Genomic DNA, 27,484 nt, shown 5'->3' on the forward strand with positions numbered 1-27,484 from the left:
TCCCCCATAGAACTGTCATAATTTCCCAGGTAAAACCTATTTACAGTGATATTGTTAATAATGTTATTCTTATGAAGGTCTCTTTATAAAGTTAAAGAAAAAAGGTGCATTTGCTACAAACACAGACTTTTCCATTCATCAATGTAAAGTGCATGTGCCCTATAATGTGATATTGTCATAATCACCTGTCAATTGCTAGATATGCCATGTGGATAGCACTAAGAAATTAAGGTGTATAACAAATGTACAAAAAAAAAAAAAAATCAAGCCCACATATTTGTACAAAAAAGATTTGGTTCCTGTGCATCTGTAAGACAGTCCTACATTTTATTTCATTGACATACCTTTAGTTAACAATATAGACGTACATTTAAGGATGTTTTTAGTTTGAAATATTACACAATGTTGTGGTTCTTAGGTGTCATTGTTTGAATGGTTTTAAAATGGCAGTCTACACTTTTCTCTAAAATCCTGAAGAAGTAGGAATTTGTGTTCTTAGTGTGTTTAGCTAATTGCAATGTACTGAACTGATGCATAACTAACATCTTTTCATGTATGACTTTTCTATTCACACTAAATTGTGTTTTAAAAGTTGATTGCTTGGTGATTTCACAACATAACGGCTATTTGTGTACATGAATAAATGGACATACTGTACGTTCAGTCCCGGCCACATACGACAGGACAGGACAGGAAATGGACCGTTCCACAAGTGGACTTCACATGGCTGGAAGCAGAAATGATTGTTTGAAATGATTCAGGAGCCCTTTGGATGCACAGGGCAAGAGCTTTCCATTTAGTGTTAGTGTACTCTCACTGAGAGCATCTTCCTGCTTGTGTAATTGTTTTTTTTTTTTTTTGTGCTTACAGTTCCCGTATTTAAACGGAAATAATGACACTCTTGATTTGTGCTGTGTTTACCTAATTTCTTGATTGGGGGAGAAAGAGGAAGCGCTCACTCACTCCTTGCACAGCTTCTGACGTGGCTGTTTGTACACACACAAAAAGTGCACTGGCCCCTCATTTGATTATATCACGCTATCAATAAATTGTTTCATTTGAGGGAGAAAATGTTTATTCGTTGGAAATCAATTGAAGAACGCCTGCCGCTGCTTTTTTTCGGTTGTGTTTCGGGAGGAATTGTTGCTCGATTGCTTGTTTCTGCTCAGGAAAGAGAAATTCTCCTCCGGGATCAGTCATGGCAGTGAGAGCGAAGGGCGAGAGAGGCTCAATGTTGTTGTTGATCTGTGTTTTCCACCCTTGTGTCCTGGAGTTGCCCCACGTGCTAAGTAACCTGAGGGCGCTGCTGCTCTCCCCAACCCTCAAACAGATCAGGGAGAAGGGGGCCGTTCTGCTGAGCTTTGAGAATGAGTGGAGAGATGATGTTTGCGCAGACCTTCACCTAAACTGAAATCTTTTGATTCTCCCAGGCTGGCGGCTGCTTCCTGTATGTGTCCTTCATCTGGAAGTATCCAGGCTTGCTGTAACCGGTCCGGCCGTACTATGCATTGCCAGCACGAACCTCAAATCAGTGATTTCCAATTCAGAGGAGCAGGCGTTTGTTTATCCCATCCTTTGATTTCGTCCGATATGATTTTGTTTTGCTCCATTGAAATTCAGTGAAGGAAGAGGATTTAGAAAAGCCAAAAGCATTTTAGCCTTCGAAATTGTGTCTATAGTTTTGTTTTCTTAAACGTTTATTTTCTGAAAGAGAAAACGATGATCGGTACGTGGTAAATTGACCCTTCGTTGTGAAGAACCCCTGAAAGAAAACAATGCTGCCCGTGTGAATTCCACCCAGAGTTAACCTGGAGTTTGCTTGCGAGGAGCCTCATCAGGAGGAAGAAAACGAACTTCCCTTAGTAAGATGTCCGGTCAGCTGCATCACTTCACCAGCCTCCGGCGCGAGGATCCAGACCAGTCCTCTGGTGTGGGTGGTGAGTAGGGAGTATTTGCTTTATACCAGGTCTTTAGACTTTAGAAGTCTACCTGGTGCAGGTAAGTGTCAGTTAAGCAAATACATTAGAGCATTGCCATTGGTTGTAACTCTGACATCTTGGCCTGTAGTTTCCAAAATCATATTTATTTATTTGTTTCTTCTGGGGAAAAAATTCAGAAATATATTAATATTTTAAGTAGGAGATTATTGTGCATGTGATTTTACACAAATAAATTGGCAACAATGATAAAATGCTAAAGCACAAGTTCACCTAAAAATATATCATTTATGCACTCTCATGTTGTTCTAAACCATTATGAATTTCTTCTGTGGAGCAAACAAGATATTTTGAAAAATGAATGGGCAAATTCTCTTGACATTCATATATTCTTCAAAATATATTTTTGTGTTCCACAGAGGAGAATCATATATGTTTGGAATGGCTTGAAGGTTAGCAAATTAAATTTTGGGGGGTAAACTATTTCTTTAAGTTGATAATATTATATTTGCTGTATTTTTAAATGTAGGTAAACTAATAACATACCTATTATTCACAGATGCAAAATGAATTGTTGGGAGTATCCCTCGAACACGTTCAACTGTCCGCTTCATTCAGATCATTCAAATCCTTCTAGTGACAGTAAGCAACCCAAAAACACTCATTTAAAGTGATAAAATAATTAAAAGAAGTTTTTAAAATAAGATCATGGATGTTCTTTCATTTTAATTTTGGTTATTATATATATATATATATATATATATATATATATATAAATATATACATATACAGATCTAAAACAATTAAATTTACAATTTACATACAAAATGTAACATAACCCCACACTTACTTTTAGCCTGTAATGTCATAAAGCTCTTAATTCCAATTAAAGCTTCATTACATTTCCTTTTAGCCTTTTAAGCCCTTTAGTAAGCCTTATAATCCTAACAGTTAATTTGCTTATGAGTTCTAATGTTAATTTGAATTGCAACTTTATAACAAACTGCATTGTGATGATTTCCTAAAACAGGAACATAATTAAAACAGGACTGAATTGTCTAAGTATTGTGTTTTATTCTAATGACAGAAAGTAACAATACATTTATTAGATGACTATAGAAAATCATGGAACTGATCATTTAGCTCTGCACTAGACCTCGTTGATTATAGACAGGCTGAACCAAGGGCTTATTGTGGGAGGTTATGTTGAATCTCTTAGTTTAAATAATGATGGGTGTCCAAAAGATAGTTGATTACATAAGGTTGTTTTCCTCCTTATCTCCTTTACCCTCCATAGGACTGTTATACTTTCCCCCTTTACACTGATATTGTTCATACTGGTATACTGTGAAGGTCACTATAAAGATAAAGACAAACAAGAATTTTCAGATTTCTGCTCATAAATATGAATAGAATTTACATTTAGGAACATTTTTATGATCATTTATATATAAAAAAAAACAATTAGATGGTCTATTCAAATTTCACAGTACATTGGTTTTTATTTCATATTTAGAGTGTATTTCTGTTGGCATCCCAGGTGAAAAACAAGTGCACTTCCATAATGTACTTAAAGTGCTCTATTTTCACACACTAATTTTGTACTTAATATACTAAAAATGGTCCTTTAGTAGTACTTAAGGTCAACTTAAGATCATCTAAGTGTACTCAAATGTGCTATTTTGAGACTAAAATTAGCTTTTAACATACTTTGTATTTAAAAAATGTATTTAGTTACCACTTGTAGTACACTTGAACCTATCTTTCATACACTATTACACTCAAGTGTACTACAAGTGGTAGCTAAATAAATTTTTTAAATACAAAGATAGTTATGTTAAAAGTGCATTTTAGTTCATATTCATGGTGTCTCAAAATAGCACAGTTGAGTACACTTAGATATTCTTGAGTTGACCTTAAGAAGTACTAAAGGATAATTTTTCGTATATTAAGTACAAAATTAGTGCGCGAAAATAGAGCACTTTAAGTACATTATGGAAGTGTACTTGTTTTTCACCTGGGGTGTCTCATTTTAAAGGCTGTTCCTTCTGAAGGACGCATTTATCGTTAACATATGTCATTGAGACTGCCTCATTTAGAAAATTAACCATTACATTCCAAGTTAAGAGAGAAATCATTTATGCCTCACAGGGAATAACAGTTAATTTTATAATTACTTTTCTGAAATGAGACATCCTTGAAGACTAAGGTGGCTGATGAGGGCGCAGCCCTTGAAATGTGGCGGCTTTCATTACGATCACAGATGTGGCACATAGTTTGACCAAAATCTGCTCTCTGCAGAACAGTTTGCGAACTGACTAACATTAAAATCCACTTGCATTTACGCATATATGATAATTAATTTCTGTTACTTAATTTTAAGTTACACAGGTCAGAATAACATGTCAGTGATGGTGATAATAATAATCGGATGTTTCAGTCCATGGCACTCAGCTGTAGTCTCTAATGTTTTCTCTTCACCACAGTTCTGACTGACTGGCTTGTCTTCTGATGCTATGGAGTGGGCCTGGTAACTTGGTAACCGGTAACACTCAAGCCCCTCCTCTGGCCTCATTTACATAATCTCTTTGTGTAGTCCAGGCACTGTTCCCTTCCCACTTTTCCAAGTACTGAAAAGAGCATATTAAGTCTTTGACAGTCCAAAACATTAGCTCATTGTTCCTGGTTGTAGCTTAGTTCTCTGCATAAGCTACCACATGATGACTATAAGCTATTCCAGGCCTCACAATAGGCTTTCTACACACTGATCTTACTAGGAATGGTCTTTCTACTCTGAATGTTGATTGGAAACTCAAGAAAAATGAAGTCAGACTTTTCCCTGTAAAGAGTGAACTCTGAACTGTTATACCTTATAGAGGAATCTAATGATTGTGTTCAAACTCAAAAATCTGCTTACAACTGTCAGCCATTGATGTTATAGGTGTTATATCTGCTATCTTTTATCACCAAGGGCCACTATTGTGAGAATATTTGTTGACATTTTTTAACCAATGTCCTGATCTGAATCTGTTTCAGGTGGACAGATGCGAGTAATGGCTGTCTTCGGATGAAACCAGGACGGTTCGTTATTGATTAGAAGTCTTTGTTTCCTACAGCTGAACAAATGAATTTAATTATTAATTTTTTATGTATTTGAGATTTTCTACACATTATTATGTGCTGTTTTTGGTGTCTGCAGAACATCATGGTTGCATTGTAGGTATCTATTCATCAGTGATTAAACATGAAAACAGTGCAGTGCATCGCATCTCTGCTCACATTTCTGTAAGTACCAGCTCAATTTTTTAAGTTAAGCATTTTTTGAGAGTAATTTTGTTAAAATAGTTTAGAATCAAGTTGGTTTATATTAATACTAATGGATGCCTATGATTTCTTGTAAAGCATTATATATTTTTGTATTTGAGGAACGTCTTGGAATTGATGCATTAGAAATGTAAATATACTGCTTACCATTGTTGTGTGTTACATGCAGTGTTCTCAATAAAGATCATCTTTTACACTACTTTGTGCTATTTTTTGATGTTATACATGAAAAGAATGAGTGTGTTTTAAAATTACAAATCTTAATATGAATGCAATCGTTTTTTTTTTTTTTTTTTTTAAAGACATTAATAACAATTAAGATAATCAATGGACTTCAGACAGTGCTGTTTTAAAGATTATATTATATGATTTCCGGTTTTACCAGGGATTAACAAATGTTTTACAGGAAACCCAGTGGCTGTGAAATATACTGCTGGCTTTAATTGCAGTCTTGTAGATCTTGACAGTTGTGAGCATTGTCAACAAAACAATAATAATAAAAAAGGAAGAAAAAACCACACACACAACAAAAAACGTTCATCTTATAATCTTCTGGCCAGCATCTTGCCATCACATTTTTCCAAAAGTACAAAATCACTAACAGTACAGTATAGCTGGTGAAGTCTGTCATTGACATTAATAGTGTTATTGCGTCCCCTTAACTGTCTTTAAGGCTAGTTTAAAACAACTTATACAAATTTTCCAAAACACTAACTCATTTCTTCAAAAACCCCGCTTTCATTAAACAATTAAATGTGATAAGGAAAAGCTTGCTGCCAAAAACAAAAAATCAGTGGCCAATGACTTCAATGGCGTATTGTTATTATTTGTTAAATTGTCACATTTGTGCGTGTCTTCTAGGAAATACTTAGTTTGTCATTACTTGGCTGATGAAAGAAAAGAACTGGACATTCCAGAACATGGACTGCCTGTTAATTGACGCAACATTCCAGTAGCAGTACATCTTTCGTGCCTCTAGAGGGCAACAGCTCACACAGAACCACATTACCAGAGAGAACTACAACATGTGAGCAGTAAGCAGATTTCTATCAACACAGGACATGTTCAAATGCATAGATTGATAAATTATATTTCTATTGCATCTTTGGCTCTCATCACAGGATATTTAGCACAGTCATTGTGTACAAAGGCAAACAGTGGTGATAAACAGTGCACTGTAGCATACCCAACAAAATCAGAACATAAAAATAAAAATGAGTATAAAGGATAAGTATAAAGGATTTGCACTTTAGAGAACGCTCAATATAAATGCTCAGCGTCTGGGCCTCTTGTACAGGTACACATGAACCCACAAGCCAACTGACCTAATTCTTGCAAAACTTGGCATCAGAAGAATATTCACTTGTATTCACACAGCGGTTTGTTCCAAAAAATCTCTTGGTTGTTGTCAGCAGTAAATGACAGTGTGACTGATTTGGCACAAGTGGAAAAAAAAGAAAGAAGTCCATGTCTGAAACATTCTGGCCTAAAATGTCTTCCAGTTGGGGCACCAATGACAAAATCTGTTGTTGTCAGCCATTATGGCTTCATGCAGTCCTTTACACAGTACTGAGCCTCATAGCAAAAAACATCAACAGACATGAACGCATTAAAGGCTCAAAAAATAGGCTTATTGCATAGACCCATCCCCATCTGACAAAAAGTGAGTATTATGTGTCCTGTGATACAAATTTACAATCGTATCAGTGGAAGCATTTGAGTAACTTTCTAATGTAGGAAGATCCAGATTTATCATGTGCTGTAAAATAAAAGCTTACAGGGTGACGAAGGCTCCTCATTTTGTTCTCGTGCTGATCTGATTGCCATTAAAGATGGCGGTGAGAGAAGCAAGAAGAAGATTTATATAAAACAATTCAACCAACTCCATTCTCAACACAAAGTAGTTTGCATTGTAGTGTCCTGAAGCATTCATTTATTGGTCTCTGCATTCAAATGAACATTCATTTGCTTGCCACGCTGTGGTCCCGCCAAATGTTCAGGTCAGGTCCTCTTCCGATCAGCCCTCAGTGGGTGAACCACATGACATGGTGGAAAGTAAAATGGCTTTGAGTTAAGTCCTTTATTATACAACACCATTCCTCTGAGGTGCCGGGCAGAAACAGCCATTACTCCACATCATTTCTTGGTTTAGCGCCTCTAGCCGCTTCTTCCGGGCTTGCCAGCGTCTTGCCAGAGGCTCGAGGAAAAGAGAAACTGACGATAACAGATAACACACACCTGCCAGGTAGAAGGAGCAGTCATAGGTCTGAGTGTAGTCGTACAGGAAGCCTTTGGGATGAAACGCAAAGCGTTAGACCTATATAAAACTGCTGACAGATGAAAAGTTTTCCTTGAATAGTCAATGGAGATCAATGAAGAAAACATGGAAAAAAAACAGACAGACTTTACTTGCACGATATACTCGAGAATGGTCAGTAACCTGACACTTAAGATGTTGGTCTCATGGAGAAAACTTTCTTCACTTTCCGGCCCAGAATTTTGTCACACCTGTTTTCTGACTGGATACACTTTTAAAACCACGGCTTGTTTTCACTATGAAAGCAGCACTGGGTCATATCCGGAAAGGCCTTGGGTAGGATAGAAAAATCAGTTTTGCTTCCCTGGCTGCTCATTATTTTTTTGGGGGGGTGGGGGGATTGTGGAAGGGGCCCTGACAAGATGGTTCATGTTAGCATAACTGTGTTACAGAGTTCAGGGGAAGGTCTATACTCGCCTTTCTGAAGAGGCCCCTTGCTTTTCCAAGAACTGTACTTCACTGTAGAACTGTTCTACGTAAGGAGATTCTGCATTTGTGTTGATGACTGAGTATTCTTATTAAATAGCATCATAAATACATTTATCTAGTAGCCTAACAGAATTTGTTTAGCAATAAATTATAATGAAAAGGAGCCATAGTAGGAAAACTAAACAAGTTCAAAATGCTTTAAATCTATCCAGACAGGTAATCCTATTTTTAGGTGGGTTAACATGTCTCCCATCTGTAACCCACTTAAACAGAAATATGAAACTGTACGGCCTCAGTGTCCCACAAGCCACACACACAGAAGCAAGCTTGTCTTACACATTATCATGTCCGGCCAAGTCTTTCCAAAGCTGCTGGTTATATTCGTGAGACATCGGAGCTACGTTCACCAATTGATGTTTATCGCTTGCATGATCTAGTCAAGGAATTCATCCAAACTCCACATACCTGCCAAAGGAGGACCTGTTAGACAGCCAAGCCCCACAAAGAACATTGAGAACCCCATCGAATTGTTCAGCTTTTCAGAGCCCACCAAGTCCACCTGGAAAACACAGACGGAGAAATGAATAATATTAATGACAGATGACATATGGCAGATTATGACTTCTCTGACTAGGCCAGAAAAAACTGAACTTTGGCTAGCAAACTTTGATAGAGAATATAGACAAGGATTTATCATTAAAGAAAAAGTTTTTTTAAATTCCACATTCTTAGCAAATTTATCAATACACATTTTCCCCCAACAAAGCATATTTCTAAATAAATTAATCATTTTAATAATAATTAAATGCAATATAATCCATCCAACACACACACATATAAAAAGTATCAATGTAAACAAATTTTGTAACAATGCCAAACTCTTGATTACTGTCACTTTTGATTAATTTAATGCATCTTTGCTGAATAAAAATCTTACCGACCCCAAAGGTAGTGTATATATTTCATAAAATCTTCATACATTTCCAGCACCTTGCAGTTTGAAAAAACTATTTGTTCCATCATGCTTTACTAAAGAAATTCTCTTGCCATATTTACTCGTATTGCATATTACAATTAAACAAGCAATGGCATTGTGTTGATGCAAATGGTATATATTTTTTAAATTGCTTTCTTGAGGTTCAGGGACTTCACAAAGAATCAATATTTGATTATTCTCTTAATGGGATAGTTCACCAAAAAATTTAATTAACCTGTATGAGTTTATTCTTTTGAACATAAAAGAGTTCCGTGTCCCCCTTAACTTCCATAGTACATAAAAAAAAAAAATACTATGAAGTTAATGGGGACTAGAACAGTTTCTACATTCTTCAAAATATCTTATTTTGTGTTCAGCAGAAGAAAGAATTTCATGCAGGTTTGGAACAACTTGAAGGTGAGTAAATGATAACCAAATTTTTGGCGCATTTTTGGGTGAACTATCCCTTTAATTCAAAGATATTTTCATAATAACTACGTCTTACATGCACATTCAACTAGCATATTTAATGTCTATACATGTTTTCCCTCAGGGGCTTTTTAAGCACTCGCTCTGTCTATCTGGTTCACTGAGAGTGATTCCAGGTTGTAAAAAATATTTGAAAGGTAAAACCTGAGATTCCTTCCAGAGGAACGGGTGTACTGCAGTGCTGGCTGTCAATCTAGCCCTCTCTCCTTACACTGCCCTTCGCAGTATTACAGCACAAGAACTCAATGTCTCAGAACTAGAAAGAAGACCTTTCCATGAGCACATAATACGAGTGAAGGAAACCGCATTAGGATGTCCTCATTTGTAATGAACAGACCTGAGCCCATAACTAAGATATACTTTCAAGCTGCTGGTAACATTGAGAACAATCAAAGTGGTGAAACAACTAAATAGAGACAACTGAAATTTCATTTTTAAACTAAACTAAGTATATTATCTATATCTACACATCTATACATGATCTTTGCAAGGCCCAGGCCTTCCAGTACTCACCAGCACAGGAAGTAGGAGAGCCATGTACCCCCCACAGAAGATGGCAAAGAAGATAGCGTAGACCATGAGTAAGATGTATGAGGTGGCCAGAGGGGAGAGAAGATTGACCACACCACACAGGATCAGGTAGGCCTTATGGTAGTGATACTTGTGAATCAGATTCCTGTCTGTCACCCAGCCAGATGCAAGTTGGGCCACTGTCTCTGTTATACCTGTGAGACAGAGAGACTGTTGTATTGATGGACTGAAAATGGACCACTTGGTATTAGATTCTTCCAAAGTTTCATCCTTATAGAGTATTGCTGCCTTGTATTGATGTTATGGAATTTTATGGAATGTTGTTCCAAACCTGTTTGACCTCTTTACATGTCAAGGTTCAAAATAACAAAAACATTGGTGTTCTAAATGGCTAATATAGTATATTACTTGAAATATATATATATTTTTTTGGCTTTGTGAGAAAAACAGTATTTCCCAAATTTCCAAAATATAGGTCGCTCTTATGCATACACATACTACAATATCTTTTTACATTGCTTGTACACATGAAATATACCTCTGTTTCTCCCAACATCCCCAAGGTCAGTGTTAGTAACAAATAAAAAAAAAAGAATAAATAAATAAATAATGCATATTTTAATTCTTTGAAAAAGTAACTCGGGTATACTACAGTTCAAAAGTTTGGGGTTGGGTTAAGATTTTAAATGAAATGAATACTTCTATTTAGCAAGGATGCATTACAGTAAACAGTAGTGACAGTAAAGACTTTTATAATGTTACAAAATCTTTCACATAAATGTTATTCTACTGAACTTTAATTAGTATCAAAGAATCCTAAAAAATGAATCTGAATGAAGAAATATTAAGCAGCAGAAACTAATATGAAACATTTCTTACAGCAGCAAGTCAGCAATTTAAAATGATTTCTGAAGAATCAACTAAATGTTCAGCATCCATTGCTTTAGTCTTCAGTATCACATGACCTTTGTCCTCACAGGAATAAATTAGATTTTGAAATATATTCAAACAGAAAAGTTATTTTAAACTGTAATAATATTTCAAAATATTCCTGTTTTACTGTACTTTTGATCAAATGAATTCAGCCTGGGTGAGCGTAAGAGACTTCTTTCAAAAACATTAAACGACCCCAAACTTTTGAACTAAGTGTCCATGGTGTATATTTCACAAACATGAAAAACTGCTGCTTAACATACTTTCAGTTAATTAACACTTTGCATGAAGCCTATGGTGCAATCTGTTTTTCAGTTCAAAGAGTGACAGAAAAGGAAACAGAAGTAGTGATAACAGACTAGTTATTTTGCGGTGTGCCGTACAAAGCGTTCAGTGCTGCTTTTTGTTTGCTGTTGTCTGTGCCGGAGCTGTATGTGCTGCAGAGCTTTATTGAACAGTCTAGGAAAAGACCTGAGGCGGCACTATTGCAGATTCATACATACGCAACAGATCCAAAGAGGGAGACTCTCTGCTGACATGCAGGCTATCACAGTTTACTTAATAGACTTACATAAAAATGCACATACACAAGATCGTGGTATGATCTGACCAGCTCAAATAGAACCAATGGCTTGAACTGATGCTGCAGTTTGTGCACATGTGGAGTCATTTATTGCTGGCCAGACATAAAACAAAACAGCTGCTCGATGTTTGCATGTCCTCGGTGCGCCACTAAAGGTGACATCCTGGTGTGCCCCGCTTGAACCCAAAGACATTTTGCGCGTTGTTTGTGTGTTTAAATCCCAGCAGGGCCGTTGAGTTTCACAGCTGTTCCTGTCATGCTTTGCAAAATGAAACTTCAGTACAGAATCTCAGTGACAAAAGTAGAGGTTCCTAGTCCACAAAACTCTGTAGTGTATAGGGGGACTTTCACCAGGGTAATCGGGCATGTGACAGGTGTTTGTGTCTTTGTGCACTTCACTCAGTGGACACAAAAGGACTGGACGAATGCAATGTCCCCACTACATCAAAGACAGACAATAGGCCCTCACTGAGGTACAGAGCGCCCAAATGCATGTCCGATCGCTACCAGCTCATTAAAACACAAAACGTGTTTGGCTCGTCTCCTCACTCTCTTTTGTCCGCATTGCTGCCTTGGTGGCGCACCACACAATGCCAACCACTTCAGAACTGGGTACTGAACTACCAAGCCTCATGGCAGCTACTTGGGCTGTTGCTTAGCGACTTCCCTCGGCTCGCCGACAGTGAGTGACCTGCCACGAGGAGCCTGAGCGTTAGTTCCCTGCTCACCCTGTCCAATGTGAAAACATCTTTCTTTCGCAATTGTCTCAACTTTGTGCACTTATGCACTATTCAAAGCCATTTTGTAGTATATACTGTATATTGCAAGTATATTCATACTGAAAATTTCAAAAAGAAAAAGTACACTTCAGATATATGTACGATGCACTTAATTAACCAGAAAAACAAAGTGTGGAATGTTGGACACTTCATTGACTTAACTATTGCAGCTTTCTTTATGTACTGGAAGGGGAGGGTCTATCAGATAGATGCTGGATGACAAAATGACCTTATAAAGTTCAGACACTAGACAGCGGAGTACATGATTTACAGCTGAATTTGAATTTGTCCCATTTTAAATTTATATGATTTATTTCCTGTTTATTATTGTGAAGCTGCATCGAAACAATCTGTATTGTATAATGTGCTATATGAATAAAGGTGACTTTTCATAGTGTATTGAAGACCATTGAAGCAGTTTTTTGACTGCTTAATTAAGTCAAACTTGGCAGAAAAAAATGACAAAAAATTATTTTAAAAAAATAACAACAAAAACCCCAAGCAGCCTCTGTGAATAAGTGATGCTAAACTTACAAAACCACACATTTCTGAGCCATTATTTTATTGATTTACGAATTTAAATTATTTTTGCTTGTGCTATTTAAAAAAAAAAAAAATTATATAAATTAGAGACATTGATACATTTTAAGTGACTTTTTTTTGCCACTATATAAAGTAGGGATGTATGAGTGTTTTATTTTTAATTGATTTTGACAAAATAGTTTATAATTTTATTAACGGACATTCATCAGTTATCAGCCATAGCATGAAAATAACAGCTCATCATATCAGTCAGAATTTCAGTAACAGCGCATTTACAATTCTAATATGAAGCATGAATTTCAAGTAAATTGCACAGGGTGTAACATAAAAATTAAATAGTGTTACTATTTTCCTCTTGCACTATCGACACACTATTTTCCTGTTTAATACTGTAAAGCTGCTTTGATACAATCTGTATTGTATAAAGCGCTATATAAATAAAGTTGAAGAAAAACAACAATAGACATGTTGCAAATAGTGAGCCTTTATCAGGGTGTGTATTGCAGTAAACAAACAGCCAGGTCAATAGGGTGTCACATGTTTCCTACATACCCAGACAACATGTTGGTTATGATTTTTTGCTGAAAAAGTTTACATTTTAGTAAAGGCTTTTTAATGTTAACATAAGTGCCTTGTATTTCTAGTTTCTCTAAAGAACACCATTAGAGGTAATAATCAACACCCTTAAAAGCAATACTACCTTTTGGTAAATAAATGCAAAAAAAAAAAAACAAATGTTTGAGTAAACATATTCACACTCTCTTTCATTCACTGTGGCATTATTGATAGGACACTTACAAGCCCTCTGGTTTTAGCCACTATGCCAAAGTTCATTTTTTATGTAAGAGCACTCATTGCATAACACTGCAGAATTTAAACTGCTCACAAATAATTAATGTGAAGTTGGCTGCGTTTTTGCATTAACCCTTTAAAGCCCATATTAGAGCACATCTTGCTGCAAAGCACAATGGCCATAGAGCATCTATCAGGTATGGCTTTATGGCTTTCCTGGAATACATCCCTGATGAAGCCAGAAAAAAACTCAGCTTCGCTAATGACATGCTGTCCACTAGCACTGTCATTACATGGTCTTTTGTCTCTCCATTTTCCACAGCATAGCTCAGCAGTGCTTACGTCCTATTGATTTCTTCTACTGTTACGCATTATTAGTGTACAGTTGAACTGTTGCAGCCAGAGAACAGCAATAACAAACATGCTGACTAGAGGACTTTTTTGTGCAATAGGTAACTTTTTAATTTAAATCATCTTATAACCTTTATCACGAATCCTTTATCTATAAATTCCTTTGCATATGCAAAATTAATTCTGTAAAAAGCACGTAATACTTAAAATAGATGTTGGTGGAAAAACAAGACTCTAGGGTTACATAGGTTGATCAAAGGTAATATGACTCACCAGCTACAGAGATGATGAAGGAAGCATCCATAGGGTCGATACCCAGGTTCCGGGCCCTTGCAGACAAATGGAAGTAAGGGATAAAATATGCCAGCTGACTGAAGACCAGCGACCAAGTGTAGATGCAAAAGAAAGGGTTCTTCAACAGTGAGAAGTCCAGCACTTTTTGGGGGTTTTCAGGAAGATTTTCTGTTCTGCTGTTCTCAAGTAACGAATCCACAGGAGAAACCCCATTCATCTCAGGGGAAGTTTTAATTTGGCTGCCGTCTGTACCGTTCACCCCATTCTGGATAGATTTTTTGAGTTCCAAATGTGGGAGAGTGTTCTGTTCGTGAACGGGGTTCTCTATTATAAGTGTGTCCCTGTGAATGGGAGGTGAGCTGTCCATTTTGGAAGTGCCATTGGATATAGATGTGTTGCCATTCATATGGTTCTTAAGAGGATCTTTTTCAGATCCAGCTATGTGAAGGCTGGAGTTTGACATGAGAAAAGCTGGAGGTCTAACATTAATGGGCCGCAAAAGCATCCCAGAAGCCACCAGGTTCAGCATCAGGCCTCCCAAAATCAAAAGAGCTCCTAGAGACAGAAGAGAAACTCATGAGTGTCAATAATAATATTTTAACATGTAATAATAATACTCCTTTCTTTACTGTAATATCAGGACACCCTGACATTTTTTAATTTATGCTCATAAATTCATTAAATAAAATTTATTAAAAACATACTCAATATTCAAATAAATGGCTGCATTGCATTTTAATGTATTTTCGGATAAATTATTAGATCCAGAAAAAAATAGTCACTTTATTAAACCAAAAATTACTTTTTAGCCTTAAAAAAAAAAAAAAAAAAAAGTAAAATTATAGTTATGTAACTCAAGCTTTCTGTTATAATGTTGTTATAAAAACTCCTAAAAAACACTTCCACTCTTTCCACACTTCACCATGAGAGATCATGTGACACTGAAGACTGGAGTAATGGCTGCTGATAATTCAGTATTGCCACTACAGAAAAAAATGAAAATAGAAAAAAGCTCATTTAAATAGTAATAAAATGTCATAATATAACTGCTTTTATCAAATAAATGCAGCCTTGGTGAGCATAAGAAACTTCTTTCAAATAGTCATACTGAGCCCAAACTTTTGAAAAATAGTATATAAATCATATACCAGTTAAAGTTTTATACTGATATTACAGATTTTATAATAATGTAGCTGAAAGCCAATTACCCTGCCAAGCATACTGATCCAAAAGCAGCTGAGTGAAAGGAGCGAGGGCAAAGGTCAAACCCATGCCAGAGCGTCCAATAGAATATGCAGTTGCCAGCCTCTTTCTGAAATAGGTCACTGTTACAACAGATGTGGCCTGATAAAGAAGAGCAAACCCGAGACCTGGAAAAAATAAAAAAGTTTTGTGGATACATTTTTTATCTCATAATATCTATACTTTTATTTTTCATATAAAGCAAAACTCACCAACAACTATCCCCATGCTAAAGTAAAGGTAGATCACGCTGGTGGCAAATATGCTGGAGATGAAGCCGGCGCTGACAAAAAACGCCCCCACTATGGAGGTAACCCTGTTCCCCAGCTTGGCACAGGCCACCGAGGCCAAAGGACCTAACGGGTCACAAACAAAACTGGGTTTATAACCTGTCATATTGGATCGAAGATGGTTGCTATGGTGACCGTACCTCCAGAGAGCCTGAGGCTGGACATGATGGATCCAATCCAGCTGATGCTCTCGGACGAACCTCCAAACTCATCCTGCAGTGCCACAAAGAAGATCCCAAAGCTCTTCAATGTACCCATTACCAACACGTTCACCTAAAAAAACACCAGCAGATTCAACTGATTTCAGCTCAATACAGATCACCTCAATTTTATCACAGCAAAGAAGCTCTAAATCAGAGTCTCTAACAGCAGGATTCATGACATACCAGGAAACAATGCAGAACCACCATCCAACCCCAACCGCCATCTGGTGGATCCACATAAACAACCTCCTTCTTTTCTTTCTTCATGGTCATGGCTTTTTGTTCAGAGCAGGAGGTTTTGGCGGCCTTGCCATCACTGAAACATCACAACATCCACTTAACATCAACCAGTGAGAGAGAAAGTTTTATAAAATTACCTCTTCACCATCTGAAACATACAACCCTTTATAGACGAAAGGTTTCCAAGAACACAATAATTAATCAATTATTATTATATGAACAGGTTCAATTAAGACAAAAACAAATGTATCAAAACACTGATAAAAAAGAATGTAAAAATGGCAAATGTGGTAGTTAATTTTTAATCTGATCTCCTGTTACTCTTCTATCTTCTTTGCCCTTTTTACATTTGGACCCAAATACAGTATTGCCAGCATAATGTGGTTTGATCTGGTGTTATCTGTTAAACATTTTCCAAACCCAGAATGCAGTGGACCGTGATGACATCAGTGCCATGGGTTATTCTATTTAGAGTGGTTAAATTCTGAGTAAACATGAGGATGCCACTGGTTTAAACTGGTTATCAGTATGAGGTGAAGTGTTTTGGATCCAGGCCTGAGACCTCTTTATTTACAGCTGATACAGCTGAATACAATGTGTGTCTAGTACAGTGTTCAAAATGACACAGAGCGACTGAGCGAAAGAACGGTCAAAGGCTAACGGGTTCGTTCAAACAAACACCTGGCATGAAGTTAACCGAACGGCGAGCCCCTGTGCAGAGATGGTGGATCGTTTGAATTATTTCACAGAGATAAACACTTGCTCAACTACAAATACTGAGCAATCAAATTCATCACCTCAGGTCATTCCAGCTGAAGCAGGAACATGAAATTTGCTGATCTGAAAATGTATGCATACACATAACGACTGTATAGAAAATATACACTTTTTTCTTAAAGGTACAGTTCACTAAAAATATACCCACTCACAATTTACTTGCCTTCATTTTGTTTCAAACCTGTATGATTTGCTTTCTTTTGTGGAACACAAAAAAGGAGGCATTTAGCATAATATCTAAATTGACATTGGACGTACCTGTACAGTGAAAGTTGATAGGAATCAAGCCCCAAAAAGCACAAAAAGAAGTATAAATGCACTACATCACAGGTCTTTAGGAACCATTCAATAGCCTTAAATGAGAAATGAAAATGTAACACTTTATTCACTGAAATCATGGCCCATTCACTTTCAAAAGAACTGCTTGGACATTCTGCTAAAAGCATCCACTTTGTGTTCCCCAGAAGAGAGAAAGGCATACAAATTTTGCAGTACATGACAACAGAATTTTCTTTTCTGTGTGAACAATCCCTTTATCTAAAGCCGCTATGTGTGCAGAACTTTTAAAGACAAAGTGATCTGGAAATTCATAGCTTCACTGATGAAAACATAATCGTGTCAGACAGAAAATATGTGGTTTGTAAAGCTCTCGTACATAAAGCTCATGAGTTCAAGTAGTTGGCTGTTCCTTCAAGAGAAAACAGACAAGTGGAGACGCTAAAGCATGCAGAAACTGCTTAGAGGATTACAGAGCAATGAATTGGGCCAGTGTGTTGTAAGTGAAAACATTTCCTTCCATGTGCTTACCGAGGGCCACCCCGGAGTGTGTCTGTGCATGTGTGTGTGCTTGCATGCATGCAAGTATGTCAGATCACATGTGTGAATGCTTCAGTTCAGGAGTGAGTCCAGGAAGTTGCATTGGAAAGGTCTACAGTCCACCCTGTTACTCATCCCGACACTTTCACTCAAAAGGCTCTTTAAAATCCAGTGCTAATTGCATTTTTGGTAATTGCCCTATATGCAGCGATTGAGTGAGCAATATTTTTGGTCACAAAAGCAGTGTTTTCCTCCTCTGGTATGTGTTATGAAATCATTATATCATTGTTGGTTATGTGACAGTTATGCAGAACCTGTCTGATCACTTTGTTTTAAATGTTGGATAACAATCAGTAGTAATAGCAATGAAAAGGGCCACCTATAAAAATGTAAAAAGATCCATCTTAAGGGGAGACACTACAGGCAAAAACACAGTTTTTTCATGCACCTGTCAATTTTGAGATTTTGGGCTTTTTGGTTTTTCATAAAGTGTTTTTTCAGACTAGTAGAACGAAAACATCCAAAAGACACTGTTAAGTGTTTCTTTTATAGCACTTTATCTGTTTGTGTCAATAGATTTCAATTACAATACATATTTTTAAAGGCCGTTTTCTCAAAATGAGTTTTTTCTCCTACACTGAGCCATAAATCTCCACTTCAGTAGCACTTACACACACCAAACTTTACATTTTTATTCCTGTCTATATCCTGAAGGTTTTTACAGAGGGATTTGTTCATATATAATTTTCTTGATTATATACAACATTTTAATCCCCCCAAAATTGTCAAAATATAGTGTTTTCTGTCTGTTCTAAGTATTTTCTGAATTATGGAGTGACAAAATGAGATACCCAAAATTCCCTCTGTAATATGTCAAAAAAAACTTAAACAAGACTTTTGAAACTGACTTCATCCAGTGTTTAGATTTTTGTACTAGAAATGTATGCAAATTAGTGCATATTTCATTAAATAATGCCTCATTTGCATATTTAAACCTAACATTTTAGAAAACTTGTAATACAAAAAATGTTTGCAATTATGAATGTAATCAATCAACTAGGTAAGTAAGGCGATAACTATTAGTAAAAAAAATTACCCTATTCACCTGCAGTGTCTCGCCTTAAAAAACAAATTTAGATCTCATAATCTTAGGCAGTTAGAGAAAAACACTTTGAAAAAGACTCACCTGTGTTGCTCTTTTGGCAGCATAATTGTTGCACAGGAAAATGAATGACCTTTAAGGTGAGAGCCTATTTACTCTGTGTCATCTTCTGCACTGGAAGCTCAACTTGCAGATCTTGCTTTGGATGAACCTGTTACACAAACTCTGTTAAAACTTACTATCTTTTGGACCTTCCCCACACAATAATCTCTATTCAAGGTATGCGTCTTTCAAATAACTAATTCTTTAGTTATCATGCATGTTGACAAATGCATGATGCAGTTAATCTTACATTCATTGTTAGAGATGTCTGACAGGGGATCACAAGCTTTCATAACTGTGGTGGTTTATGGCGTGAATAGTCAGAGTACTGCTTGTGCATCAAACTTTTTAAACAGTTTTTGTGTTGGCATACCTGTGTGGAACTTTACACCCCTGTGACTGTGTTACACCCCTCTTACCTTATGTTGGGTTTGTGCAGGGGCTTGGCCTTTATAATTAGTTATATAACCTCAGTTCATCTGAGAATTACATTAATCTTCTTTTTTTTAAATCTCACTCATTGATAAAACTGCAAATGCAGTCTTGTTATTCTGACATTACAGTGGAAGGAAATCCCTTGACCTCTCCATTGATTCACTGTAATGTTTTCTAAACACATTCACAGAAGTACATTTCCACACATTGCCTCCCAGTGTCTTCACATCAAACATTTAGAGTCTAAAAAACATAGTAGTTTAATAAGATTAAGTAGGCCTAACTTAAAAATGTTACTAACTTTGGGATAAAGTTTCCAATTTATAATCCAGTATCACTCTTCAACGTTGCCATAATTAATAACCTCGTGACTCCTAACTTTTACTTAAGCAAACGCTTGTAAAATGTTTGCATCATTCAAAGATTCTCACTGGAAACACACCGTTCAGGACATCCCACACAGACTACAACGTTATCTTTCCTTCCCATCCTCAACTCAACCGTGCCACAACTAACCGTGCGGTTGTGTAGTTAAACCTCTCAAAATTTAGGCTTAGTACATAATCCTATACTATGACACAAAGCAGAGGCGAAAATCACGAGGAGGTCGCACTTATGCACTTACCTCAAACGCCAGAGAGCCGATGCTGTCGCGAGCTGTCCGCAGCCGCATAGCGCTCGTGTATGGATCGCGCGAGCCCAGCGGCGTTCATGTGTATGCGCGCTACTGGAGTGCAGTACTTTACACCTATCGATAACAGTCGATAGAAAAAACACCGTCAGTTAAACCTCTGGCATTATATGATCATGCTTCAAGTTATGATAAAACATACCGGGCTTTTTTCCCCTTTTTTTTCTGTTAGTTAGGCTAGTTTTTTGAGGAAAAATAGCCTAAATAAAAAGTTAATCGCATTTAGCTAGCCTACCTGTCGTTTATAGCCTACGCAATCGTATTAGATTGTTGCAAAAATGCTAATACATTTGAAAAATAAATAAAATGTTAAAGAACCATAAAATTTTAACCTAGCCAGGTTACATGTAGCTATTTTATATAATTATGGTTTAATGAACACAGAAATCCCTCAGAATAATACTCATCACACGCCGTTGAAATCAACCAAAAGCATATAAAAACTATTACCAAATTGACGAGAGAGAGAGAGAGAGAGAGAGACTTAAACTTAACCTTGAAAACTTCGGATTTGTGTTATATAGACTTGTGAACTTGCAACCGAAAAAAATCATTGTGTGAATTGTCAACGACTATTTCATGAACGCAAACGGGAAAAGAAGGACTTACCATATTTCCCGAAACGATATCAGTCATTTAATTCCAGGTTTCACTTGTTAAGACTTGATCTCCTCAGGCGCGCATCTGCAGTTGTGCTGCGGGCAACATCCGTGGATTCCCCGGTGACAGCTCCTCCTATGTGGTGGTATGTCTTATCAAAGTCATTCCTGACCATGGCTAGACTCCCTGTGCTTAATTTCTCCTACTTTCTGAAAATTTGCCCCAGTCTCTGAGTCTCTCGGGGGTCACATCTGACCACTCGGACCGGCACAGCTCGGAAGCAATGCGCTCAGGGCGTGCAGAGCCAAAGACGGCCCCTAGTGCATTTAATGACGATGTGACCGGAACTTAGAAGCTAAGTATTGAAGTGGAACTAATTATTACAGAGGCTTTCCTGGACTGTGGCTATTTGAAAGAGGTCAACGCACTACACTGTGACTGCTTAGGGGGCAAATAATAAATGTTTAGGTATTCAGATAAATACCACTATGTGGTGGGAAAACCATAAAAGGCACTGATGTGAGATGCCCTTAAAACGTTGAAGGCAGGTTAATCTTTGAAGTTTTAGAACAACACAGGTAAACAGACAGTAATGAATGACAGACTGTCCTACAAGATCTAGACCTGTACATTTTAATACTGTAATCCCAAGTCATTACATGTCTTATGTTCTCAAATATTATATAAACACACCTGCTGTATTCTGAAATGTTAACCATACAAATGTACTTAGAGAAGATTTATCTGCTGTTTAAAGCACACACAAACCTTCCACATGCAGCATATCACAAAATTGGCCAACTATTTAGAGCTGCAAATCAGATAATATAATTTGTCTTTTCAGTTGAAGATCCATAAAGGGCATTACAATCTACAAATATATATTGTGTGCATTTTATTATTTTTTTAAAAACAGATTTTCCTCTCAATAGTCATGAAATTGTTAGGTTGACCCACACTTGCTTTGATGATTATATTGTGTTCTAGTCTCAGTGCTGTTTTTGTGCTTGAAAAAGTTACACATTCACAACATCTTCTGAACATTATGTACAAATAGTACATTAGGTACATCAGAAAAAAAAAAAAAATAGAGCAAAAACTGCAGTTTATGATTTATTTTCTTAGTATTCATGCTGCACACTTTGTATTCCAATTGGATGTTTCCAGTTTAAGTGCTAACGTTGCCAAACTCTGATTCTTATCAGCTATGTTAAGGTAAAAATAATAAATCTTTCATAATCAAAAGATAAGTGATTTCACTGTTAACTGTTATCAAGGAAGGAACTCTCCATGACAGGCCAGAGTGACTGCTAAAAAATTAAGAAACGTTACCTCTTTTTAAATGATTTCTTACCTCTGTATGTTTTATTGGAGATTTTTTTTACAAAAAGAGAAAAATGAGAAGAACAAAGAATTCTCTGTATTTTCCATATGCAGACAACAAACCTGTTCAATTCAAACAAACAGGACACAAGGAATATTTCTAGTGTATTTCTGTTATTCATAAAATAAGACAAAAGTAATACTAACCTAATTGTAAATGGTATGTTTGACAAAAAAAATACATTTATAATTAACCATAACTAAGGAGGCTGAGAAAAACCTTACCTGTCTCAACTTTAATAATTTGCCATTGTTAATCTTGCATATAAACTAGAACTCACAATGATCCATTAAACTGTTCTCTGTAAGGTACTTACTGAATGTAAAATCATTATGACTAATATCTTCAGTATTCTACTTCATGCAAAACATGTTACAACTACTGCCCCCTTCTGAACACATTATGGTACTTCAACCTCTCACAAATGTACAAAATAGACTCAGTCAGAATTAGTTTCCTTAAATAACAATTTATTAGATGGGAAACAATAGTTTGACCAAAATAAACAAACACATAAACACATCTAAACTATGGTTGAAAGAAAATACAAATATTGGAAAAGAAATGACTGATTAACCATGGACACAAATATATGATGGTTTTTCATTTGATGGAAGACATGATCTCAGCTGATCAATAAATTTCTAGGTTGCTCACAATAGACCGTTGAAACTCATCAAACTCAAATATTGATGTTTAAAACACTGCACACATTCAATACATGACAATTATAAACAAACAGAATTTATGATGCCATCTTATGCACAGCCAGTGTAATTGTTCCATGCGTTCTCACCAAAATGTTCCTGCAATGAGAGAATTACATTAAGGGTCCCATTTAATACTTAAAAAGCAGTAACAATATTTATCATAAGTCATGTTATAATAAACTTTAGTGCACAGATACAATTCAAAAAGCATGTGGCAGAGTGGCAGGTACTTAATGGGATAAAAGATGGGAGAACGTGTCCTCAGTTCTAATGATGGCTATGCTCCTGAATTATACAATTTATTTATTTTTTAAATGAAGATTTAAACATTTGACATTTCAAATAAACATTTCAAGATCTGGAGTCTGTTTCAGATGTTTGTCAAGTAGCTTCTTACCCAGAGTCAGACTCCAGACACACAGTAGGAGAGTCAGTGGGGTCTTTGGTTAGAGAAGCAGCTTGCTTGGCCAGCACAGACACAATGCCTCCATGTTCATCAGAAAGCGAGCCACGGCCTGAGATTAAAACATTAAAGAAGTTGACAGTTACAGTATATGAGTCATGCTCAAATTATGGTGAGCAATGAAAAAGATTTCAGACATTCAAGAAAACCCATATAAAAGCAAGATTCTGTAACCATTATATTTTATTAAACAATACGTTCAATGTTATTACTGTATGGTGTTTTGCACATATAAAAAAAGTGAGGGAAAAATTATTTGTCATCTATAAGGAGCTTGTCACTGTCCTGACTTTTTACCCTTGCTTCATTAGTGAAACAAAATATAATAAATGTAGTGTTATTTTAAGTATTAATTAGGCTATATATTATTGTGGTTTTTAGTAATATTTTGAAAGAGCATTTATTTCAATGTTTTCATTTTAGTTTTTGTTAAATTTTTAGTAATGCGTTACTGATAATTGTAATGTTAACATTACTTGGTTTTGTTATCTTTTGCCTTTTTTAATTTCAGAGCTTCAAAAGATTTTCTTTTATATTAATATTTATTTTTTGTATGTGTTCAATGAGTTCAATTAACACAAACAATTACAAATATGTTAGTAAACATAACACAAACTTAAAAGTTTTAGTTCGGGTTGTAAAGTTGTCTATTTTGCGTAATAATAATGTCCCCAGTTTTTCTTTTTCTTTTTTGGAAATAAACTGAACTGAACCACATCCAAACCTTTTGTATTGATACATTTTTTGTATACCTTGTACACAAATATTAACATAAAATGAATGCTGAAAATACACGCAAATACAACACTGTCATCGTGACATAACAGTCAGTGGATGAATAAAACATAATGATACTTACATCCTAGATTATGGCCTTGAGCGTCTGTGCACAAAACCCCAACGATGGCAGGATTTTTCATTCTAGTGGAAGAAGAAAACAGATTAGTAAAGCAACACCCAAAATAAGTATAGATGCTTGGGGGGAAAATTATACATTATAACGTACGTATCATCAAGATGCTGCTCCAGTGAACCCTCCATAATAGCGGATTAAATAATGTCTTTAAATTAACCGAAATATGAAATATTGTGGAGAGAGCGGCAGCGATATTTATTATTTTGTATCACTTCCGGGATGTCAGCTGACATTCTAAAACGCGATTCCAACGCTACGGCGCCCTCTAAGGAAAAAATACTAAAAGCGAATATGATTTAGCGCCATCTAGCTCAAAAGTCTAATCTTGTCAGTAAATAAAAACTACTGTTAGCAGCCTAACCCCCTTTGTGTAGCATGTAATGCATTATGGGTTTTAGTTTAAATAAACATTAATTTGATGCAGGTTAACAGGAGAACTAACGAGCTGATAGTTTTTGCTGGACCAAAATGATTTATTACCAGCTTGAACCACAAACCAGCTAAAATGTACTAAAACACAGCAACCAGCTTAAGATGGATGTTTCTGCAGGGCTATGGAGTGCTGCAGACATGACGCCAAAACCCAGGAATATAAACTGAAGCGCAGGGCCCGGTGTGACCGCACAGTTGCACTGCCTTAAGGACGGCCCTACACAGACCTTGTTTTATATAAATTGAAAAACCCATTATTAAAACCCATAGGAAAATCTCAAGGGAACCCATGGTGAATTTGTCCGAGTTTTGACGTCACGGCTGCAGCACTTTATTGTTATTTAGTGGATGATCACATATGATTCAGTGGCTAGATCGACATCTTTTTCTTCCACCACTTCCTTTTTATAAATAATACATTGCTAAAAACTCTTTAAAGGGCAAATACATCCGGTTAACATTTAGCTGTCATTGTCAATGAGAACTCCCAGGGGAACGTGTGAATGTTCACTGTTGATATCTCTCTAGATGACCCCATGCTCTGACCAAGAGCAGAATAAAAGACCAGTCCTTCTCCTCACCATCAATTGTATTTGAGCAGAAGTTCTTTATCAGAAACCAATGCTGTCTTCTCCATTTTGAACACTCATGATAGTGAGGCACTCTCTTTTGTGTTTTGTGAGCCTGTTTTAAGAATCACTTCTGACAAAGGCTCTATTTTTTGGTCATATCCATTATATAACATAATATTAAATATATGTTTATATAACTGTGTTGCATATATCTAGACTATGTATATACTGTGTACAGCCTACCACTTCACAATTTGTGCAAAGTGTAACGCATAAATCAGGTTATTGAGCTCAATATACATGCAAATAGCATGAGGCAGAGCAACATCGACCATTTCTGTCCCTCTAGAGCCCATCTGATCAGGTTAATGTTTCCAGAATTTATGCAACCTTTTATTTATGGATATCACAGTTTTGATATGAGGTCCATTTGACATACTACTGCTACTGCAAAAGACAGACATGAATTAATGAGCTTATTGTTCCAAAAATTACACGTTATTAGTGTGTGCTGGATAATTTAAATAATTCAAAAATAATTATTAAGTGAATATTAAGTAAATATAATAATTATTATTATTTTTTTTTAAATTAAATTAAATTTAAACAATTATTTTCTTTCCCTTTTTGGCTCAGTTTTCAAACTGCATTTATTATGAAGTTATGCTTAACAGCTTTCAAGCTCTTTTAGCTAACTTGGATTCTCCCCTGCCGGCAACGCTTGATGATTTCTACCCAGTCCTGTGCAGTTAGAGCCAAGTTGGTCTGCTGACAGGGCAAAAAGTTGCAATGTAATTACGTGGCCTGGGCGTCAGTGACATCCATCACTTTCACTGCAGTCAAGTAATGCACTGCTGACTAACCAATGGCATTTTCATGCTCTCGCTAAACGTAAATCAAATCCCAACAGATAGGACTGACATTTTCCACCCTGCTATCTTTCACTCCAATTGCCGTCAAGTCGGATATTTTATTTAGCTATAATTTCAAGTAAGCTCATTGATTCTGTATAGCTGCGTTTCATCACGTATCTCCATCCCTAGGGCTTTGATGATCAGCAGTTCATACAGGCTATATCCACATTTTCATTTGCTTCTGACGCTGATAAAAAGAGTATGCTAGACTTTATAAGGTGCCTTTATAAGGACTTTATAAGGCCATGTAAAATGTCATAATTGTATGTACTGTTAGCTGAAAGCACAATTAAAATACTTATAAACGAATATGCTAACAGCTTGAATGGCAGATGTTCCAATTCTGCATAAAACTGCAGAGCTTTGTGTGAATTTCTGGAGGCAGCGATGCCTTGTAGGCCTTCCGATGACCTTACGGCAGCAAAAGCAGAAGGACGAGACCAGATTGAACATGACACCAGAAATTGAAGAGTGCTTATTTTTAAAGAGTCCCTTCATGAGAAACGTACTGTTTGTAGTGAGTAGGGCTTATGTGTCCACGATGAGATGTAATTACTCTTGTTACTGCTGGGTCAAGGAAGTTTTCAGGCTTGAGAGGACACGATGTCGAATGTGTTTAACTGTCTGGGGATGACTGGCACATTTAAGACTTGTAAATAGGAAATTGTCAGTGAATGACAGGGCATATTATGTCATGGAGTGACTGTAGGCTTAAACGTCTCAAATGAATTGACAAGTGCTTAATTTGTTGTGATTTACCTGCGAGCTGCATCATATTGTCAGGAAGCAAAAATAAATGTTTCAACCCCTTGCGCTGATGACTCATTTCCTATGAACTTACTTGACTTGTGTTGGTACTCTGAAACTTGGCTGCAAGTCTGACATTACTTTGGCACTGTAAAGGGTGATGAATCCTAATGATTCAAATGAGAAGGTGATAATTATGGCTCGTGGACTCCTGTAAAATGAACAAGTGCCTAGCGGAGAAGTGAATGAGGGAACGAAAAAAAAAAAACTAAAATGACTTTAACAAGCTGTGCATGAAACCGGATGCATAGAGGATATGGATGATGAAGGTGTTAATTACTATTACTTTTGGTAATGGAGTAAATTATGTTGAAAATATATTTTCAAATTATTGTTTGAGAATTTCAGACTCCTCACAGCTCTTACAAATCCTGTCATATTTTAAAAATATAAAAATGTACCTAAAATATTCCTTTAAAAGATGTATAAATTAGGGAATTGTACTGCAAATACTACTAAACTACTAATATTACCCATATGGCAGGGGAAAAAAGTATTTTCAAAAATGAC

At 36.3% G+C, this 27,484-nt stretch overlaps 2 protein-coding genes across 2 annotated transcripts; both read right to left on the minus strand.

Annotated features, from left to right (window-relative positions):
- Positions 1-5,792: 5,792 nt before the first annotated feature.
- On the minus strand, positions 5,793-21,225 carry slc16a4 (solute carrier family 16 member 4). The gene is made up of 11 exons (XM_058785731.1): positions 20,786-21,225; positions 20,111-20,233; positions 19,033-19,159; positions 16,197-16,329; positions 15,951-16,083; positions 15,733-15,876; positions 15,487-15,648; positions 14,258-14,833; positions 9,986-10,197; positions 8,473-8,566; positions 5,793-7,550 (listed from the first exon to the last, which is right to left on the minus strand). The coding sequence occupies exons 3-11, from the start codon at positions 19,053-19,055 to the stop codon at positions 7,345-7,347; spliced, it is 1,683 nt and encodes a 560-aa protein (XP_058641714.1). The 5' UTR covers positions 19,056-19,159; positions 20,111-20,233; positions 20,786-21,225; the 3' UTR covers positions 5,793-7,344.
- Positions 21,226-22,618: 1,393 nt separating this feature from the next.
- Positions 22,619-24,497, minus strand: lamtor5 (late endosomal/lysosomal adaptor, MAPK and MTOR activator 5). The gene is made up of 4 exons (XM_058785757.1): positions 24,340-24,497; positions 24,193-24,254; positions 23,268-23,385; positions 22,619-22,966 (listed from the first exon to the last, which is right to left on the minus strand). Exons 1-4 carry the CDS (start codon positions 24,372-24,374, stop codon positions 22,906-22,908), a joined length of 276 nt encoding a protein of 91 aa, XP_058641740.1. The 5' UTR covers positions 24,375-24,497; the 3' UTR covers positions 22,619-22,905.
- Positions 24,498-27,484: the final 2,987 nt, after the last annotated feature.

This window comes from Onychostoma macrolepis, chromosome 08 (assembly GCF_012432095.1).
Source record: "Onychostoma macrolepis isolate SWU-2019 chromosome 08, ASM1243209v1, whole genome shotgun sequence".
In the NCBI taxonomy this organism is placed as follows: domain Eukaryota; kingdom Metazoa; phylum Chordata; class Actinopteri; order Cypriniformes; family Cyprinidae; genus Onychostoma; species Onychostoma macrolepis.

Coding starts and splice junctions, on each gene's coding strand:
- slc16a4 (XM_058785731.1), bottom strand. CDS start 19,055: ATGCTGCCAAAAGAGCAACACAG. Junction 16,330..19,032: donor CTGCCAAAAGAGCAACACAG/GTGAGTCTTTTT, acceptor GTGATGTTTCAG/TGATGGCAAGGCCGCCAAAA. Junction 16,084..16,196: donor TGGTTCTGCATTGTTTCCTG/GTATGTCATGAA, acceptor GTGTTTTTTTAG/GTGAACGTGTTGGTAATGGG.
- lamtor5 (XM_058785757.1), bottom strand. CDS start 24,374: ATGGAGGGTTCACTGGAGCAGCATCTTGATGATAC. Junction 24,255..24,339: donor GAGCAGCATCTTGATGATAC/GTACGTTATAAT, acceptor TTCTTCCACTAG/AATGAAAAATCCTGCCATCG. Junction 23,386..24,192: donor TCAAGGCCATAATCTAGGAT/GTAAGTATCATT, acceptor TTTTAATCTCAG/GCCGTGGCTCGCTTTCTGAT.